This window comes from Cherax quadricarinatus, chromosome 5 (genome assembly GCF_038502225.1).
Source record: "Cherax quadricarinatus isolate ZL_2023a chromosome 5, ASM3850222v1, whole genome shotgun sequence".
Lineage (NCBI taxonomy): Eukaryota > Metazoa > Arthropoda > Malacostraca > Decapoda > Parastacidae > Cherax > Cherax quadricarinatus.
Window position 1 is genome coordinate 24466 of NC_091296.1, and position 20752 is coordinate 45217.

The window sequence follows — 20752 nt, forward strand, 5'->3', positions numbered from 1 at the left end:
TAGCCAGATACTGTCATGATATAGCCAGATACCGTCGTGATATAGCCAGATACAGTCGTGATATAGCCAGATACCGCCGTGATATAGCCAGATGCCGTCGTGATATAGCCAGATACCGTCATGATATAGCCGGATAACGTCATGATATAGCCGGATACCGTCGTGATATAGCCAGATACCGTCATGATATAGCCAGATACCGTCGTGATATAGCCAGATACCGTCATGATATAGCCAGATACCGTCGTGATATAGCCAGATACCGTCATGATATAGCCAGATACCGTCATGATATAGCCAGATACCGTCATGATATAGCCAGATATCGTCATGATATAGCCAGATACCGTCGTGATATAGCCAGATACCGTCATGATATAGCCGGATACCGTCGTGATATAGCCAGATACCGTCATGATACAGCCAGATACCGTCATGATATAGCCAGATATCGTCATGATATAGCCAGATACCGTCGTGATATAGCCAGATACCGTCATGATATAGCCGGATAACGTCATGATATAGCCGGATACCGTCGTGATATAGCCAGATACCGTCATGATATAGCCAGATACCGTCGTGATATAGCCAGATACCGTCATGATATAGCCAGATACCGTCATGATCTAGCCAGATACCGTCATGATATAGCCAGATACCGTCGTGATATAGCCAGATACCGTCATGATATAGCCGGATACCGTCGTGATATAGCCAGATACCGTCATGATATAGCCAGATACCGTCGTGATATAGCCAGATACCGTCATGATATAGCCAGATACCGTCATGATATAGCCAGATACCGTCATGATATAGCCAGATACCGTCATGATATAGCCAGATATCGTCATGATATAGCCAGATACCGTCGTGATATAGCCAGATACCGTCATGATATAGCCGGATAACGTCATGATATAGCCGGATACCGTCGTGATATAGCCAGATACCGTCATGATATAGCCAGATACCGTCGTGATATAGCCAGATACCGTCATGATATAGCCAGATACCGTCATGATATAGCCAGATACCGTCATGATATAGCCAGATACCGTCGTGATATAGCCAGATACCGTCATGATATAGCCGGATACCGTCGTGATATAGCCAGATACCGTCATGATATAGCCAGATACCGTCGTGATATAGCCAGATACCGTCATGATATAGCCAGATACCGTCATGATATAGCCAGATACCGTCATGATATAGCCAGATACCGTCATGATATAGCCAGATACCGTCATGATATAGCCAGATACCGTCATGATATAGCCAGATACCGTCATGATATAGCCAGATACCGTCGTGATATAGCCAGATACCGTCATGATATAGCCAGATACCGTCATGATATAGCCAGATACCGTCATGATATAGCCAGATACCGTCATGATATAGCCAGATTAAGTAAGTAAGTAAGTAAGTAAGTAAGTAAGTTTATTCAGGTATACACAAATACAGTTACATAGAATTATCATACATAGCAGCATATGTGTAGAGAACCTGGGATAACCCAAAAAAGTCAGACAGAGTGACTTATTTCCATTGGGGTCCTTTAGATACCGTCATGATATAGCCAGATACCGTCGTGATATAGCCAGATACCGTCATGATATAAAACGTTGTATAATAAACACATCCTAGTCCTTACTCACTTGTCTAAACCTAAACATCATTAAAACAATACACTGATGGTAAGTTTTATTTGTTTTAACAAAATCTAAGAAAGCTTAGATAGATTTAACCCACATTATTTTAATTGGGAGCAAAATTCGTCTCCTGTTTTAATTGTATCTGTCAATAGAATCGTCCACTGATGATAGTGAAGGGCTGTGGGGCTGAAGTATGGGGCTATCTCTCCCCTTCACATTCCCCCGGGGGCTGTTTGACACCCTGGCGGGTTTAGCGCTTCCTTGAAATTCTAGTAATAACGGTAATACTCATTTTTACTGCTGTTGTCAGCAGAGTCAGCAGAGTCAGCACACGCAGGTGCTCCGTCAGGTTTACTGAAGAGGTAGTGATGGAAAATTGTTGTAGACTTGAGGACCAGGTGTGACCCACCCCGTCCTCTTGAAGACCCGGTGTGACCCACCTCGTTCTCTTGAAGACCAGGTATGACCCACCCCGTCCTCTTGAAGACCAGGTTTGACCCACCTCGTCCTCTTGAAGACCAGGTGTGACCCACCCCGTCCTCTTGAAGACCAGGTCTGACCCACCTCGTCCTCTTGAAGACCAGGTCTGACCCACCTCGTTCTCTTGAAGACCAGGTGTGACCCACCCCGTCCTCTTCAAGACTAGGTCTGACCCACCCCATCCTCTTGAAGACCATGTGTGACCCACCCCGTCCTCTTGAAGACTAGGTCTGACCCACCCCGTCCTCTTGAAGACCAGGTGTGACCCATCCCGTCCTCTTGAAGACCAGGTGTGACCCACCCCGTCCTCTTGAAGACCAGGTGTAAGAGATTCCTCTTGCTTGTTCTTCGCGTCTTGGGCTAAGAGAGAGAACCCACAGAGTACTGTGGAGTGTTGCGAGCGACGGCCATTCACAAGAAGTAAGAACAAGGAGGGAAGAAAGGAGAGAATGGAGGAAAGAAAGAAGGAAGGAAGGGAGGAAATTAAGGAAAAGAAGCAAGAGCAAAAGGATTAGCAACTAAAAAAAAATCGAATGCAAGGCCGAACGGGTGCAACTTAAATAACGCGGTAGATGAAGATAATTCCTTCCTTATCGCAGAAGTACCTGGGTATGGTCTTCTTCAGTACCTGCGAAGAAAAGAAAGACGTTATAAGAAGGGCCCCACAGCAGCGCATTTTATCACACACACTGATGCCTCCTTCACACAAACTCATCTGGCAACCCTAGACCACGCATAAATGGGGGCAAAGAAAAACTCTCGGATATAATTTCGCTTTTGGAATAGAAAGTGCTTCGAAAGTACCCATTTGAGACGCTTGCCAGCATGTATATCAAAGACGGAAAGCGTCTAAGTGTTGCTGATTTAGCTTTCTGGGCGGCTAAGCCTGTTTGTCGTGCTGGAGGGTGATGGCGTGTTTCCAGGGTCAGTCCATCGTCAGGTCACGACCCAGGTGAAGAATAAGACGTCTTGTCGGTACTGAATGCCGGTGATACACGACCTGGGTGTCGCTGGTCAGTTTGTCTCCTAAGTCAGGGTTCTGCTGTGTTGTTGCAGCCATGTTATTGTCACCCTTTTTTGTTCTCAATAACAAAGCATAATAAATCTTTGGTTTGAAACCACACCATTGAACACTGGTCCAAGACCACTTAGTTGAGCACTGGTCCAAGACCACTCAGTTGAGCACTGGTCCAAGACCACTCAGTTGAGCACTGATCCAAGACCACTCAGTTGAGCACTGGTCCAAGACCACTCAGTTGAGCACTGGTCCAAGACCACTTAGTTGAGCACTGGTCCAAGACCACTCAGTTGAGCACTGGTTCAAGACCACTCAGTGGAACACTGGTCCAAGACCACACTAATAAAGCTTACTCTCTAACCTAGAAATCTGGTGTTATGATTATTTTACCTCCTCTCTCCCTCGCACTCCCACTCCCTCTCCCACTCCCACTCCCACTCCTACCAAACCCCACTCACCTTTCGTCTCACCCTCTCCTTCCACTCTCACTCTCTTCTCTCTTTCAAATCTCTCCACTCCCCACTCACCCTCCTCTCCCTCCACCAGACCTCCCTCCAAGCTTTACTCACCCTCCACCAGACCTCCATCCAAGCTTTACTCACCCTCCACCAGACCTCCCTCCAAGCTTTACTCACCCTCCACCAGACCTCCATCCAAGCTTTACTCACCCTCCACCGGACCTCCATCCAAGCTTTACTCTCCCTCCACCAGACCTCCCTCCAAGCTTTACTCACCCTCCACCAGACCTCCATCCAAGCTTTACTCACCCTCCACCGGACCTCCATCCAAGCTTTACTCTCCCTCCACCAGACCTCCCTCCAAGCTTTACTCACCCTCCACCAGACCTCCATCCAAGCTTTACTCACCCTCCACCAGACCTCCCTCCAAGCTTTACTCACCCTCCACCAGACCTCCATCCAAGCTTTACTCACCCTCCACTGGACCTCCATCCAAGCTTTACTCTCCCTCCACCAGACCTCCCTCCAAGCTTTACTCACCCTCCACCAGACCTCCATCCAAGCTTTACTCACCCTCCACTGGACCTCCATCCAAGCTTTACTCTCCCTCCACCAGACCTCCCTCCAAGCTTTACTCACCCTCCACCAGACCTCCATCCAAGCTTTACTCACCCTCCACCGGACCTCCATCCAAGCTTTACTCACCCTCCACCAGACCTCCCTCAAAGCTTTACTCACCCTCCACCAGACCTCCATCCAAGCTTTACTCACCCTCCACCAAACCTCCCTCCAAGCTTTACTCACCCTCCACCAGACCTCCATCCAAGCTTTACTCACCCTCCACCAAACCTCCCTCCAAGCTTTACTCACCCTCCACCAGACCTCCATCCAAGCTTTACTCACCCTCCACCAAACCTCCCTCCAAGCTTTACTCACCCTCCACCAGACCTCCATCCAAGCTTTGCTCACCCTCCACCAAACCTCCCTCAAAGCTTTACTCACCCTCCACCGGACCTCCATCCAAGCTTTACTCACCCTCCACCAGACCTCCCTCAAAGCTTTACTCACCCTCCACCAGACCTCCATCCAAGCTTTACTCTCCCTCCACCAGACCTCCCTCCAAGCTTTACTCACCCTCCACCAGACCACCATCCAAGCTTTACTCACCCTCCACCGGACCTCCATCCAAGCTTTACTCACCCTCCACCGGACCTCCATCCAAGCTTTACTCACCCTCCACCAGACCTCCATCCAAGCTTTACTCACCCTCCACCAAACCTCCCTCCAAGCTTTACTCACCCTCCACCAGACCTCCATCCAAGTTTTACTCACCCTCCACCAAACCTCCCTCCAAGCTTTACTCACCCTCCACCAGACCTCCATCCAAGCTTTGCTCACCCTCCACCAAACCTCCCTCAAAGCTTTACTCACCCTCCACCAGACCTCCATCCAAGCTTTACTCTCCCTCCACCAGACCTCCCTCCAAGCTTTACTCACCCTCCACCAGACCACCATCCAAGCTTTACTCACCCTCCACCGGACCTCCATCCAAGCTTTACTCACCCTCCACCGGACCTCCATCCAAGCTTTACTCACCCTCCACCAGACCTCCATCCAAGCTTTGCTCACCCTCCACCAAACCTCCCTCCAAGCTTTACTCACCCTCCACCAGACCTCCATCCAAGCTTTACTCACCCTCCACCAGACCTCCGTCCAAGCTTTACTCACCCTCCACCAGACCTCCATCCAAGCTTCACTCACCCTCCACCAGACCTCTCTCCAAGCTTTACTCACCCTCCACCAGACCTCCATCCAAGCTTTACTCACACTCCACCAGACCTCCATCCAAGCTTTACTCACACTCCACCAGACCTCCATCCAAGCTTCACTCACCCTCCACCAGACCTCTCTCCAAGCTTTACTCACCCTCCACCAGACCTCCATCCAAGCTTTACTCACACTCCACCAGACCTCCCTCCAAACTTTACTCACCCTCCACCAGACCTCCATCCAAGCTTTACTCACCCTCCACCAGACCTCCATCCAAGCTTTACTCACACTCCACCAGACCTCCATCCAAGCTTCACTCACCCTCCACCAGACCTCTCTCCAAGCTTTACTCACCCTCCACCAGACCTCCATCCAAGCTTTACTCACACTCCACCAGACCTCCCTCCAAACTTTACTCACCCTCCACCAGACTTCCCTCCAAGCTTTACTCACCCTCCACCAGACCTCCATCCAAGCTTTACTCACCCTCCACCAGACCTCCCTCCAAGCTTTACTCACCCTCCACCAGACCTCCCTCCAAGCTTTACTCACCCTCCACCAGACCTCCCTCCAAACTTTACTCACCCTCCACCAGACCTCCCTCCAAGCTTTACTCACCCTCCACCAGACCTCCCTCCAAGCTTTACTCACCATGCTCCATCTCCCACTCTTCTCCAAGAGATTCATCCGTGTCTCCAGTCTGTCTCTGTACTCCTTGACGATCTCCAGGTACTCCAGCCTCATCACCACCACCACTACGCCTCCTGTGGATACAGACACAACCTCTTAAGACACCTGCTGTCCCTGTTCACCTAGCAGTAGAATAGGTATCTGGGTGTTAGTTGACTGGTGTGGGTCGCATCCTGGGGACAAAATTGACCTAATTTGCCCGAAATGCTCTGCATAATAAGCTGCTTTCTATATAGTATGTAACTGATGTCAGCTATGGTCTGTATAAGTTGTATCATGGACTTGTACAAATAAAAATTATTATTATTATTATTATTATTATTATTATTATTATTATTATTATTATTATTATTACTACTACTACTACTACTACTACTACTACTACTATTGTTATGTTGACTCCTCATTTCGTGACACACACACTCAACACGGTGATACAGTGACCACCACACACTCAACACGGTGATACAGTGACCACCACACACTCAACACGGTGATACAGTGACCACCACACACTCAACACGGTGATACAGTGACAACCACACACTCAACACGGTGATACAGTGACAACCACACACTCAACACGGTGATACAGTGACCACCACACACTCAACACGGTGATACAGTGACAACCACACACTCAACACGGTGATACAGTGACCACCACACACTCAACACGGTGATACAGTGACAACCACACACTCAACACGGTGATACAGTGACCACCACACACTCAACACGGTGATACAGTGACAACCACACACTCAACACGGTGATACAGTGACAACCACACACTCAACACGGTGATACAGTGACCACCACACACTCAACACGGTGATACAGTGACCACCACACACTCAACACGGTGATACAGTGACCACCACACACTCAACACGGTGATACAGTGACCACCACACACTCAACACGGTGATACAGTGACAACCACACACTCAACACGGTGATACAGTGACCACCACACACTCAACACGGTGATACAGTGACCACCACACATTCAACACGGTGATACAGTGACCACCACACACTCAACACGGTGATACAGTGACCACCACACACTCAACACGGTGATACAGTGACCACCACACACTCAACACGGTGATACAGTGACCACCACACACTCAACACGGTGATACAGTGACCACCACACACTCAACACGGTGATACAGTGACAACCACACACTCAACACGGTGATACAGTGACAACCACACACTCAACACGGTGATACAGTGACCACCACACACTCAACACGGTGATACAGTGACAACCACACACTCAACACGGTGATACAGTGACCACCACACACTCAACACGGTGATACAGTGACAACCACACACTCAACACGGTGATACAGTGACAACCACACACTCAACACGGTGATACAGTGACCACCACACACTCAACACGGTGATACAGTGACCACCACACACTCAACACGGTGATACAGTGACCACCACACACTCAACACGGTGATACAGTGACCACCACACACTCAACACGGTGATACAGTGACAACCACACACTCAACACGGTGATACAGTGACCACCACACACTCAACACGGTGATACAGTGACCACCACACATTCAACACGGTGATACAGTGACCACCACACACTCAACACGGTGATACAGTGACCACCACACACTCAACACGGTGATACAGTGACCACCACACACTCAACACGGTGATACAGTGACCACCACACACTCAACACGGTGATACAGTGACAACCACACACTCAACACGGTGATACAGTGACAACCACACACTCAACACGGTGATACAGTGACAACCACACACTCAACACGGTGATACAGTGACCACCACACACTCAACACGGTGATACAGTGACAACCACACACTCAACACGGTGATACAGTGACCACCACACACTCAACACGGTGATACAGTGACAACCACACACTCAACACGGTGATACAGTGACCACCACACACTCAACACGGTGATACAGTGACAACCACACACTCAACACGGTGATACAGTGACAACCACACACTCAACACGGTGATACAGTGACAACCACACACTCAACACGGTGATACAGTGACAACCACACACTCAACACGGTGATACAGTGACAACCACACACTCAACACGGTGATACAGTGACAACCACACACTCAACACGGTGATACAGTGACAACCACACACTCAACACGGTGATACAGTGACAACCACACACTCAACACGGTGATACAGTGACAACCACACACTCAACACGGTGATACAGTGACAACCACACACTCAACACGGTGATACAGTGACAACCACACACTCAACACGGTGATACAGTGACAACCACACACTCAACACGGTGATACAGTGACAACCACACACTCAACACGGTGATACAGTGACAACCACACACTCAACACGGTGATACAGTGACAACCACACACTCAACACGGTGATACAGTGACAACCACACACTCAACACGGTGATACAGTGACCCACACAATCAACAAACTTTATAACTGAATCTGATTCTTCTACGTGAGCAGACGAGTAGGACTGAATCCTCTTACCTGGCTTTGTGAGGTTGATCATGTCATCGACTCCTCTGACAGGAATGTGACCTTCTCCCATTCCTCCCACGTTCACTACGACATCGTACGTTTCTGTGGGGTCATAACACCAGGAATTTCATTATTAATAATGACTCACGTAGTCATAATGAAGCGATTATGAACACAACCTCCCCAGTGGAGCCTTCGAACCTGTAGCAAGACGGCTCTAAAACTAGTAAGACGGCTCTAAGACTAGCAAGACGGCTCTAAGACTAGCAAGACGGCTCTAAGACTAGCAAGACGGCTCTAAGACTAGCAAGACGACTTTAAGACTACCAAGACAACTCTAAGACTAGCAAGACGGCTCTAAGACTAGCAAGACGGCTCTAAGACTAGCAAGACGACTCTAAGAATAGCAAGACCACTCTAAGACTAGCAAGACGGCTCTAACACTAGCAAGACAGTCCTAAGACTAGTAAGACGGCCCTAAAACTAGCAAGCCAGCCCTAAGACTAGCAAGCCAGCTCTAAGACTAGCAAGCCAGCCCTAAGAAAATCAAGCTAGCCTTAAGACTAACAAGCCAACCCTAAGACTAGCAAGCCAAACCTAAGACTAGCAAGCTAACCCTAAGATTAGCAAGCCAGCTCTAAGACAAGCAAGCCAGCTCTAAGACTAGCAAGCCAGCCTTAAGACTAGCAAGCCAGCCCTAAGACTAGCAAGCCAGCTCTAAGACAAGCAAGCTAGCCCTAAGACTAGCAAGCCAGCCTTAAGACTAGCAAGCCAGCCCTAAGACTAGCAAGCCAGCTCTAAGACAAGCAAGCCAGCTCTAAGACTAACAAGCCAGCTCTAAGACTAGCAAGCCAGCTCTAAGACTAGCAAGCCAGCTCTAAGACTAGCAAGCCAGCTCTAAGACTAGCAATCCTGCTCTAAGACTAGCAAGCCAGCTCTAAGACAAGCAAGCCAGCCCTAAGACTAGTAAGCCAGGACTAAGACTAGCAAGCCAGCCCTAAGACTAGCAAGCTAGCCCTAAGACTAGCAAGCCAGCTCTAAGACAAGCAAGCTAGCCCTAAGACTAGCAAGCCAGCCTTAAGACTAGCAAGCCAGCCCTAAGACTAGCAAGCCAGCTCTAAGACAAGCAAGCCAGCTCTAAGACTAACAAGCCAGCTCTAAGACTAGCAAGCCAGCTCTAAGACTAGCAAGCCAGCTCTAAGACTAGCAAGCCAGCTCTAAGACTAGCAAGCCAGCTCTAAGACAAGCAAGCCAGCCCTAAGACTAGTAAGCCAGGACTAAGACTAGCAAGCCAGCTCTAAGGCAAGCAAGCCAGCTCTAAGACTAGCAAGCCAGCTCTAAGACTAGCAAGCCAGCCCTAAGACTAGCAAGCCAGCCCTAAGACTAACAAGCCAGCTCTAAGACTAGCAAGCCAGCTCTAAGACAAGCAAGCCAGCTCTATGACTAGCAAGCCAGCTCTTAGACAAGCAAGCCAGCCCTAAGACTAGCAAGCCAGCCCTAAGACTAGCAAGCCAGCCGTAAGACTAGCAAGCCAGCCCTAAGACTAGCAAGCCAGCCCTAAGACTAGCAAGCCAGCTCTAAGACAAGCAAGCCAGCCCTAAGACTAGCAAGCCAGCGCTAAGACTAACAAGCTAACCCTAAGACTAGCAAGCCAGCCCTAAGACTAACAAGCTATCCCTAAGACTAGCAAGACGGCCCTAAGACTAACCAGCCAACCCTAAGACTAGCAAGCCAGCTCTAAGACAAGCAAGCCAACCCTAAGATAAGCAAGCCAACCCTAGGACAAGCTGGGAGATGCTGCCTCTTGTTATCTCATGGCAACGCTGGGTGATGCTGCCTCGTGTTATCTCTGGATGATAAGCAGTTATTTTATTTAAATCAATCGAGTGTGTGTGTGTGTTATCTCGCCTGAAGGACGTTTGTCTGGTGATACCTGAAGTCTAATGAAGGTGGGCTCTTGATCTAAGAAACTGGAGCTACTTTAATCTTCATCTGATCGGACATGAGTTCCCATGTGTTAGGAGTGATGACCCATGAGTACCAGTGACAGAGTACCAGTGGCAGAGTACCAGTGACAGAGTACCAGTGGTAGAGTACCAGTGACAGAGTACCAGTGACAGTACTACTGACACAGTACCAGTTCTGAACTGGAGAAACTGACAATGATTTAATTCAATTAAAACACGAATCCGAGAAAAAAGTCAAGAGTGTCGTAGCAAGATAAGAAAGCTGAGATAAGAGCTTCCCTCAGTTGGTAAGATAGTGTCCACCACTACTGAAGACGGTCATGCAGACAGTTGGTAAGATAGTGTCCACCACTACTGAAGACGGTCATGCAGACAGTTGGTAAGATAGTGTCCACCACTACTGAAGACGGTCATGCAGACAGTTGGTAAGATAGTGTCCACCACTACTGAAGACGGTCATGCAGACAGTTGGTAAGATAGTGTCCACCACTACTGAAGACGGTCATGCAGACAGTTGGTAAGATAGTGTCCACCACTACTGAAGACGGTCATGCAGACAGTTGGTAAGATAGTGTCCACCACTACTGAAGACGGTCATGCAGACAGTTGGTAAGATAGTGTCCACCACTACTGAAGACGGTCATGCAGACAGTTGGTAAGATAGTGTCCACCACTACTGAAGACGGTCATGCAGACAGTTGGTAAGATAGTGTCCACCACTACTGAAGACGGTCATGCAGACAGTTGGTAAGATAGTGTCCACCACTACTGAAGACGGTCATGCAGACAGTTGGTAAGATAGTGTCCACCACTACTGAAGACGGTCATGCAGACAGTTGGTAAGATAGTGTCCACCACTACTGAAGACGGTCATGCAGACAGTTGGTAAGATAGTGTCCACCACTACTGAAGACGGTCATGCAGACAGTTGGTAAGATAGTGTCCACCACTACTGAAGACGGTCATGCAGACAGTTGGTAAGATAGTGTCCACCACTACTGAAGACGGTCATGCAGACAGTTGGTAAGATAGTGTCCACCACTACTGAAGACGGTCATGCAGACAGTTGGTAAGATAGTGTCCACCACTACTGAAGACGGTCATGCAGACAGTTGGTAAGATAGTGTCCACCACTACTGAAGACGGTCATGCAGACAGTTGGTAAGATAGTGTCCACCACTACTGAAGACGGTCATGCAGACAGTTGGTAAGATAGTGTCCACCACTACTGAAGACGGTCATGCAGACAGTTGGTAAGATAGTGTCCACCACTACTGAAGACGGTCATGCAGACAGTTGGTAAGATAGTGTCCACCACTACTGAAGACGGTCATGCAGACAGTTGGTAAGATAGTGTCCACCACTACTGAAGACGGTCATGCAGACAGTTGGTAAGATAGTGTCCACCACTACTGAAGACGGTCATGCAGACAGTTGGTAAGATAGTGTCCACCACTACTGAAGACGGTCATGCAGACAGTTGGTAAGATAGTGTCCACCACTACTGAAGACGGTCATGCAGACAGTTGGTAAGATAGTGTCCACCACTACTGAAGACGGTCATGCAGACAGTTGGTAAGATAGTGTCCACCACTACTGAAGACGGTCATGCAGACAGTTGGTAAGATAGTGTCCACCACTACTGAAGACGGTCATGCAGACAGTTGGTAAGATAGTGTCCACCACTACTGAAGACGGTCATGCAGACAGTTGGTAAGATAGTGTCCACCACTACTGAAGACGGTCATGCAGACAGTTGGTAAGATAGTGTCCACCACTACTGAAGACGGTCATGCAGACAGGGGAAAATAAAACAAGGTTCCCTTGAAAATGAGTAAATTAATATAGTGTCAGGGGCAGTTAAAGGCAATGTGTGTGTGGGCAAAACGTAGGGGTAAAAGTATTCAAGGATTTAGTAGGGAAGGAAGAAGAAAAGTAGTAACTCCAGGTAGTTGAATAAGCGATCTCCCGCACACACACACACACACACACACACACACACACACACACACACACACACACACACACACACACACTTCATGATTGCACTTCTCTTATCCGACAACATCTTCTCAAAGCAGTCAGTGCTTCGTATAGCTTGAACTGCCCTGAAGAGCATAGCTACGAAAAACAGTGATATCTACGTATTTATTGTAATCGTGATAGAGTTTTACACTCCCTAAACAGAAGACTGATTTATCAGGACGTTGTAAATGAATGTAGCGATCCTCTCAGTGAGGCTGATAAAAATAAACGGAAGGTTAAGTGGTTGGAGTCCCTGTTGTGTGAGTGCAACTTAGAATGGGGGTTGAAGGAGATGCCTCACCTGTGGGAATGGTGGAGTTGCCGTGGCCGAGGAACTCCTTGAAGGCCTGAGAATAGACTTCAGTCTTGTAGAGGATCTCCAGCATCCCTGTGGATGGTTCCACAGCATCCAGCCACCTGGGGTAAAACTCATCTTAGGCCTCTCTCTCTCTCTCTCTCTCTCTCTCTCTCTCTCTCTCTCTCTCTCTCTCTCTCTCTCTCTCTCTCTCTCTCTCTCTCTCTCTCTCTCTCTCTCTCTCTCATAATAAGAAAATACGTTCAATGCTTTAAAATCAAATTTTAATTAGATCTTTAAATGATGTTATTTAGATAGCTCATTGTAATATATTTTAGATTTTGATGAGAGATTCCCACACACACACACACACACACACACACATACTTATATATATATATATATATATATATATATATATATATATATATATATATATATATATATATATATATATATATATATATATATATATATATCATTATTATCTAGATAGCATCAAGTATGATTGGGGTAGCATTACTCACGTGAAACCTCGTTTGTACAGCTCCTGGCCCACCTTGCCAGTGCCAGCAGCGACGTCTAGCACCCTGGCATCCTTGCGGCACTCTTGTGGCACCAGCCTGGCAATCTCCTCAGCCGCTACCCTCGGCCCAGCGTACGTACGCGAGTTCATCAGCTGAAAGGAAACACCAGCTGGGATTACCAACAGCCTGCGTGATCAGAGCGCTGAGCACTCTTGCTATTCTGACTTGTAAATGCTCTAAGTCGGGCCGAAACATCTTCGTAAGCTCCTCTTTCCTATGTACGGTTTATTTATGTATTGCTCGAGTCAAAGTATAATACCTTTTTTCTTTTCTATCTCTATCTCGTGTGCGAAAGCAGAGGGTTGGATTCCTCCCACGTTTCGCGCATATATCTGTCCACAATCTCTATGACAAAAACTGTAACCTTAGTCTTAAAGTTGTTTCTGAGACACAATGAGAGGAGTTAGGCACTGACCTGTTCGTAGGTCTGAGAAAACTGGGAGTACAGCTCCTTGACCTCTCCAGGTGTTCTCTTCTCTTGGAAGAAGATACTGTTCATCTTAAAGGCAGCCTCGTGTTCAGTCGTGTTCTCCATCTCTGATGTGCCAAGTTGAGCAGGATGAGACAAGGGGTATTTTAAGACCACGCTACGCTAACTAAATTACAAATATATATATATATATATATATATATATATATATATATATATATATATATATATATATATATATATATATATATATATATATATATATATATATATATTAGTGACTTGATAATGGTTTAGGAAGAACCGAAATGTCTGCCAATATTTCCTCTTAAAAAAAAACAATATTTGAGTTATTTGGGAATTATTTCAGTTATCCATCACAATATAAAATTTCAATCCGTCCACCACAGAAATTCCAGTTCGTCCACCACAGAAATTCCAGTTCGTCCACCTGCAGTGTGAAACACAAATCATCTGAGACAGTAAGACTCTGACCATATTACTGCGTCATGAAAAGAGTCATCGTGCACCGGACGTTGCAAAGGACATTGTTGCATCGCCCTCACCTGGCTGGCCTCACCATCACAGCAAATTATACCATAAAAATGGAACAGTCCCCCCCCCCAAAAAAAAAAGGCTGGTAATTAAATGGAACGCTGGAAGGGTAGTCTTAATTATAATATTTCCTGAGGTATGATGGGCCTTCAAATGCGGGGGGAGAGGAGGGGTTACCCTAATGCTGCTGAAGGTCTCGTGATCCAAGGCAATGGAGCTACCCTTCCTTTCTTCTCTGATGAAATCTGATTAACTCCCATTTTCTGTGCGGTACATTACCCCTACTTATTTATCCCACGTATATAATAATAATAATAAGAATAATAATAATAATAATAATAATAATAATGGCAGGGGAGTTGCTGCAATTCTTTGCGTCAAAAACTTCTTCACTAGAGTGTCCTTACTGTGAGGTGGCCGCTCCAGAGGTATTTAATTATGCTTTGGGCGGTAAGACTATCCAGTTAATTCATCCTGTATATTGCTAAATTCGAGTCTGGGAAGTTCCAGTTTATACATAACCAGGCTCATGTTGTTGTTTTTCTAACTAGCGAACAGTTAATATGGCCTCTGAGATGATCCAATTTATACATACCTAGGCTCATGTTATTTTTGTCCCTGACAAACGGTTAAAACTGAGTCTGACATGATCCAGTTCAAAGGAAGACTTGGAACAAAATAAAATAAAACACTTTGATGTTGTACGGAAACTTTCTGTACCAAAGCGTTTAGTTTGATTTACAGACTTCTTAAAGTCACTGGTTAGAAGACACCAGGATGTGATGCACAACACTGTCCATTAAAGTGCTTTATTTTATTCACGTTTGTTAGTGTTGACATAACATTATACCTAATATATATGGAAGGTTGGTTAAAATTGCTTTGAGGTCTAAGGTCTGTACGAGGGTAACTAAGACCGATGATCAACGGTAAACATCACTGTTGTCTTACCCCAGTCTAAAAGGTTTCCAGTCAGCTTCACAAGCATGAACAATGATGACCTATCACGAGGGTAAGAAACAGACTTAACTGGATGGGTATAGTGAAGAAGGTATCTGTCTCGACAGAAGTGTATACCGAAGACTGAGTCTTTGCCGCTGCTTGCACTCTGTGACGCAAATACAGTACTTGTTCTTGTGTATGTCAGCATAGAGAGGAAGGTACAGCCTCTGGTGTTAAGTGAGGAGCTCTAGCACTCAGTGGGGACCTCGGGTGCTAAGTGGGGACCTTGAATGTTTCGTGGGGACCTCCCAAAAGAGAATAAACGTAGTTCAGAAAAAAAACTAGACATATATGAAGATATACGTCGTTATTACCGTTGTTATTGATGTATTTTTCAAGTTGCTACAGGATACAGTGACTGCTACAGCACAGGTCACTACACAGGACTGCTACAGCACAGGTCACTACACAGGACTGTTACAGCACAGGTCACTACACAGTACAGGTCACCTCACTACTCCTACAGCAAATGCCTCAGCAGGAAAATTCCTGACGAACCTTCAGCGTGTATAACACACCTGTGTATACTTCGCAGCTGTGTAAACTTGGCAGGTGTGTGCACCTCGCTGCCTTGTGTGCATGTACGTGTGAAGTGTGGTGGTCATCCAGGTGTTAGAAGAGTATTTATACCAGACTGTGACGATGATAAATAATGAACTTTGACAAGGCACTGTGGCACTCTGGGTATTCCCGCGGTGATACCCACAGGTGGGTCACCCTCATCACGCTCTACACTTCATGATGCAACGAACTGAACCTGCGCCTCTCTTTCCCTGGATCAAACTTGACAGCTTTTCATTCTCAAAGGCTCTAACTAAATAATAATAATAATAATAATAATAATAATAATAATAATAATACCGATTAAACACGACATTTATTTCTTCGTTTCTAGACCACATACTTTATTATTATTATTATTATTATTATTATTATTATTATTATTATTATTATTATTATTATTATTATTATTATTATTTTAATATTAATTATGCACTTGATTAATTAGGTACTAGATTAGTTAGGTACTAGATTAGTTAGGTATTAGATTACTTAAGTACTAGAATAGTTAGGTGCTGGATTAGTTATGTACTATATTAGTTAGGTACTAGATTAGTTAGGTACTAGAATAGTTAGGTGCTAGATTAGTTAGGTACTCGATTAGTTAGGTACTATAATAGCTTGGTACTAAATTAGTTAGGTACTAGAATAATCAGGTACTAGAACAGTTAGGTGCTAGATTAGTTAGGTACTAGATTAGTTATACACTGGATTAGTTAGGTACTAGAATAGGTGCTAGATTAGTTAGGTACTAGATTAGTTAGGTACTAGAATAGTTAGGTACTAGATTAGTTAAGTACTAGATTAGTTAGGTACTTGATTCGTTAGATACTATATTAATTAGATAATTAGATTGGTTTCTTTACATACTAGATTAACCATATACAAATTTAACTAAATACCCAATTAATTAGGTTCCAGATTAATTAAAAATTAGTTAGGTACCATAACAATTAAATTTAAAATTAAGTTAAAAATTAACCAGGTACCAGATTAGCTTAATTAAAAATAATTAGCAACCAGATTAATTAAATTTAAAATTAATTAGGTGCCAGATTAATTAAATTTAAAATTAATTAGGTGCCATATTAATTAAATTTAAAATTAATTAGAAACTAGGTTAATTAAGTTTAAAATTAATAGGTACCAGATTAATTAGATACACGATTAATTAGTTACAATATTAATTAGGTACTAGATATATTAGGTGCACGATTAAATAGATACAAGAATAACGAGTTTTTTATCTTTTATTTTCATTGTTTAAAAAAAATTAATCTGTTACAGCAACTCTGACACCTCTCTCTCTCTCTCTCTCTCTCTCTCTCTCTCTTTTTTTTTTTTTTTACACAGGGTTTGACAGGTTAAGGATCCCTAGCTTTATTGACAGCTATTTACAGGTTAAGGATTCCTAACTTTAATGGCAAGCTAAGAGCTGTTACCTACATCAGCTCATTTGAAAGCATTTTTATTGTTATGAGACATACAAGTAGGGAACAGGATGAAGTTGGAGCCATCTGTGGGCCAGCATTTTCATTTGATCAACTGACTTTATCTCGTTGACATCATTATGCTGTACGAATGTGTTCCATACTCGAGTCATCCTGGGTATGTATGATCTCAGATGGAGTGATGTTCTGGAGAAGGGTACAGCCAGAGTGAAGTTGCTGCATTCTGCCCGTCTTGTGGCATAAAAGCTTGTTTCACGCTGTCCTCGAAGTGGATCCAAGTGTGGTATTTTGACAATATTGGCCTTGTACATAACAGTAAGGCCACCCACATCCTTCCTATGTAGAAGGCTCTGCTGAAATGACAGATCTATCCAGGATGGGTCCAGGCGAGAGATGAGACGTCTTGCTCTATTCTCTACTCTGTCAAGCAGTCGCAGATGAGAGGGGGGGCAGGCAAACCAAGAAAGTGGAGCATACTCAAGGTGCGAGCGTACTTGTGCCTCGTACAGGATCTCGCAACCCCTACTGTCAAGCAGATGGGAGATACGGCGAAGTGCTGTAAGCTTCCTGGCTGCCTTGTTTGCAAGATTTACAACATGGTTCTTCATGGTTAGTTTGGAGTCAAATTTCACCCCAAGGATATCAACTTCTTCTCCAGGTGCCAACATCCTCCCATTCATCCTTACTACTGCACCAGCATTACCATCATGGTGCCTAGAGACGATCATCATTTGCGTTTTCTCAGGTGCAAATGTTACTTGCCATCTATTTCCCCAAGCTGATATAGCTCTCAGCTGGTGATTGATGTAGCTTAGAGCAGCTGGCATTTCTTCTCTTGGATAAGTGAATATCAGTGTACAGTCGTCTGCATATGCATGTGATTCTGGGATGAGATGAAGAAGGTCGTTGAAGTAGACATTCCATAACAATGGACCCAGCACGCTTCCTTGTGGAACACTTGCCCCAATAGGATGTCTTCCTGATTCCGTTCCAATGATAACTACACTTAGAGATCTACCATGAAGGTAATAACTGAGAAGACATAGCGTAGAGACTTCAATTCCCTTGTGCTTGAAGTTTTGCTAAGAGGCCCTGGTGCCACACCCGATCGAAATCGCCAGCAATGTCCAGTGCTACTACACAGCTGACTTTGGATTCATCCAGTGACTGGTGCCACTTAGTGGACAGGTTTAACAACAGATCACCAGCAGAGAAACCTTTCCTGAAGCCATATTGGCGATCACAAAGTAGTGAGTGGTAGTCAAAAAACTCTGTCATTTGTCTTGAGATTATTGTCTCAAGGATCTTACCAGTGATTGACAGGAGTGACACTGGTCTGTAGTTACTGATTTCTGCTCTGCTCTTCTTTTTGTGAACAGGGACTACATTTGCCTCTTTCCATAGAGAGGGCCATTTACACTGTACTAGGCAGTGCTGAAAGATGCGAGTTAGAGGTGCTGCTAGCTGGTCTGCACATCTTCTCAACAATCTTGGGCTCAACTTGTCTGGGCCCACAGCCTTTCTTGGTCAAGCGATTTAAGTAGGAAATGCACCTCCTCCGCCTTATTGTCACCACTGACAGTTTTGACACAGTTCTTGCAGCTAGCCAAGGAGGGTCCCTTGCTGGATCAGGAACTTGCATTTTGTAGCAAAGTGTTCAGCAAAGAGGTCCGCCTCTCTTGACTACTAGTAGAGGTGGTCCCATCCTGTCGATTTAGAGGTGGAATAGTTCATCAGGCAGATAACCTTGTCTGTCCTTGACCAGGACCACCAGGTTTTGGAGCCTACCTACCTGATGCTAACTTTCTTTAGTGTCCACCTCCCATTTAGCAATGGCCCACTTTTGAACATCACCCATATGCCTACAGGCTTGCATGTGCAAGTTCCTGTTATAGGTGGTAGGATGTCTCTTACACCTTCGCCATGCTTTGTACTTAGCAGTAGCAGCCTCTCTACAACGAAAGCCAAACCAAGGCTGATCTGTAGGCTTCGTCACATATTGCCGGTGAGGAATGTGTTCTTGTTGTAGATTAAGGATGTGTCCAGTGAAGGTTTTCACTTGGTTGTCAACATCCCCTTGGAGAAGAGCATTTCAGTCGGTGGTGGCGAGCTCAGAGCAAAGGGCTGGCCAATTACCTCTTTCCCATAGCCAGGTTGTGCGTGTGGACTCCTCACCTCGTTCTGTTGGGATCTTGAGTGTCGTAAAAACAGCCTTGTGGTCAGACGACACTTAAGATCCCAACAGAACGAGGTGAGGAGACATCATTATGTTGTACGAATGTGTTCCATACTCTAGTCATCCTGGGTATATATGATCTCAGATGGAGTGATGTTCTGGAGAAGGGTACAGTCAGGGTGAAGTTGCTGCTGGCTGCCCGTCGTGTGGCATAAAAGCTTGTTTCACGCTGTCCTCTCTCTCTCTCTCTCTCTCTCTCTCTCTCTCTCTCTCTCTCTCTCTCTCTCTCTCTCTAACTCTCTCTCTCTCTCTCTCTCTCTCTCTCTAACTCTCTCTCTCTCTTTTTTTTTTTTCTTCCTTCTCTTGCCTCTCAAGGATCCCTAGCTTCTTTATTGACAGCCTTTACAGGTTAAGGATCCTAACTTTATTGACAGCCTTTAAGAGCTCGTTACCTCCACATCAGCTCATTTGAAAGCATTTTTATTGTTATGAGACATACAAGTAGGGAACAGGATGAAGTTGGAGCCATCTGTGGGCCAGCATTTTCATTTGATCAACTGACGTTATCTCGTTGACATCATTATGCTGTACGAATGTGTTCCATACTCGAGTCATCCTGGGTATGTATGATCTCAGATGGAGTGATGTTCTGGAGAAGGGTACAGCCAGAGTGAAGTTGCTGCTTTCTGCCCGTCTTGTGGCATAAAAGCTTGTTTCACGCTGTCCTCGAAGTGGATCCAAGTGTGGTATTTTGACAATATTGGCCTTGTACATGACAGTAAGGCCACCCACATCCCTCCTATGTTGAAGGCTCTGCTGAAATGACAGATCTATCCAGGATGGGTCCAGGCGAGAGATGAGACGTCTTGCTCTGTTCTCTACTCTGTCAAGCAGTCGCAGATGAGAGGGGGCAGGCAAACCAAGAAAGTGGAGCATACTCAAGGTGTGAGCGTACTTGTGCCTTGTACAGGATCTTGCAACCCCTACTGTCAAGCAGGTGCGAGATACGGCGAAGTGCTGTAAGCTTCCTGGCTGCCTTGTTTGCAAGATTTACAACATGGTTCTTC

General features: G+C 45.6%; 1 protein-coding gene across 4 annotated transcripts; it reads right to left on the reverse strand.

Moving 5' to 3' along the window:
* Nucleotides 1–1432: 1432 nt before the first annotated feature.
* Nucleotides 1433–16162, reverse strand: LOC128684701 (methyltransferase-like protein 27). 4 transcript variants are annotated; one of them, XM_070098685.1, is made up of 7 exons: nt 16016–16162; nt 13926–14047; nt 13451–13602; nt 12930–13045; nt 8646–8738; nt 6042–6154; nt 1433–2772 (listed from the first exon to the last, which is right to left on the reverse strand). In XM_070098685.1, the coding sequence occupies exons 2-7, from the start codon at nt 14043–14045 to the stop codon at nt 2701–2703; spliced, it is 666 nt and encodes a 221-aa protein (XP_069954786.1). In that variant the 5' UTR covers nt 14046–14047; nt 16016–16162; the 3' UTR covers nt 1433–2700. The 4 variants fall into 4 exon arrangements, with proteins under 4 accessions (XP_069954786.1, XP_069954792.1, XP_069954791.1 ...); XM_070098691.1 differs by having other exon boundaries at nt 15996–16137; XM_070098690.1 differs by having other exon boundaries at nt 15812–16097.
* Nucleotides 16163–20752: the final 4590 nt, after the last annotated feature.

Excerpts from the sequence above, each read along its gene's own strand:
- LOC128684701 (XM_070098685.1), bottom strand. The coding sequence starts at position 14,045 with ATGGAGAACACGACTGAACACGAGGCTGCCTTTAAGATGAACAGTATC. Across the intron at positions 13,603-13,925 it reads TTTCTCAGACCTACGAACAG|CTGATGAACTCGCGTACGTA; the intron begins GTCAGTGCCTAA and ends GTTTCCTTTCAG. Across the intron at positions 2,773-6,041 it reads AGAGTGGGAGATGGAGCATG|GTACTGAAGAAGACCATACC; the intron begins GTGAGTAAAGCT and ends TTTTCTTCGCAG.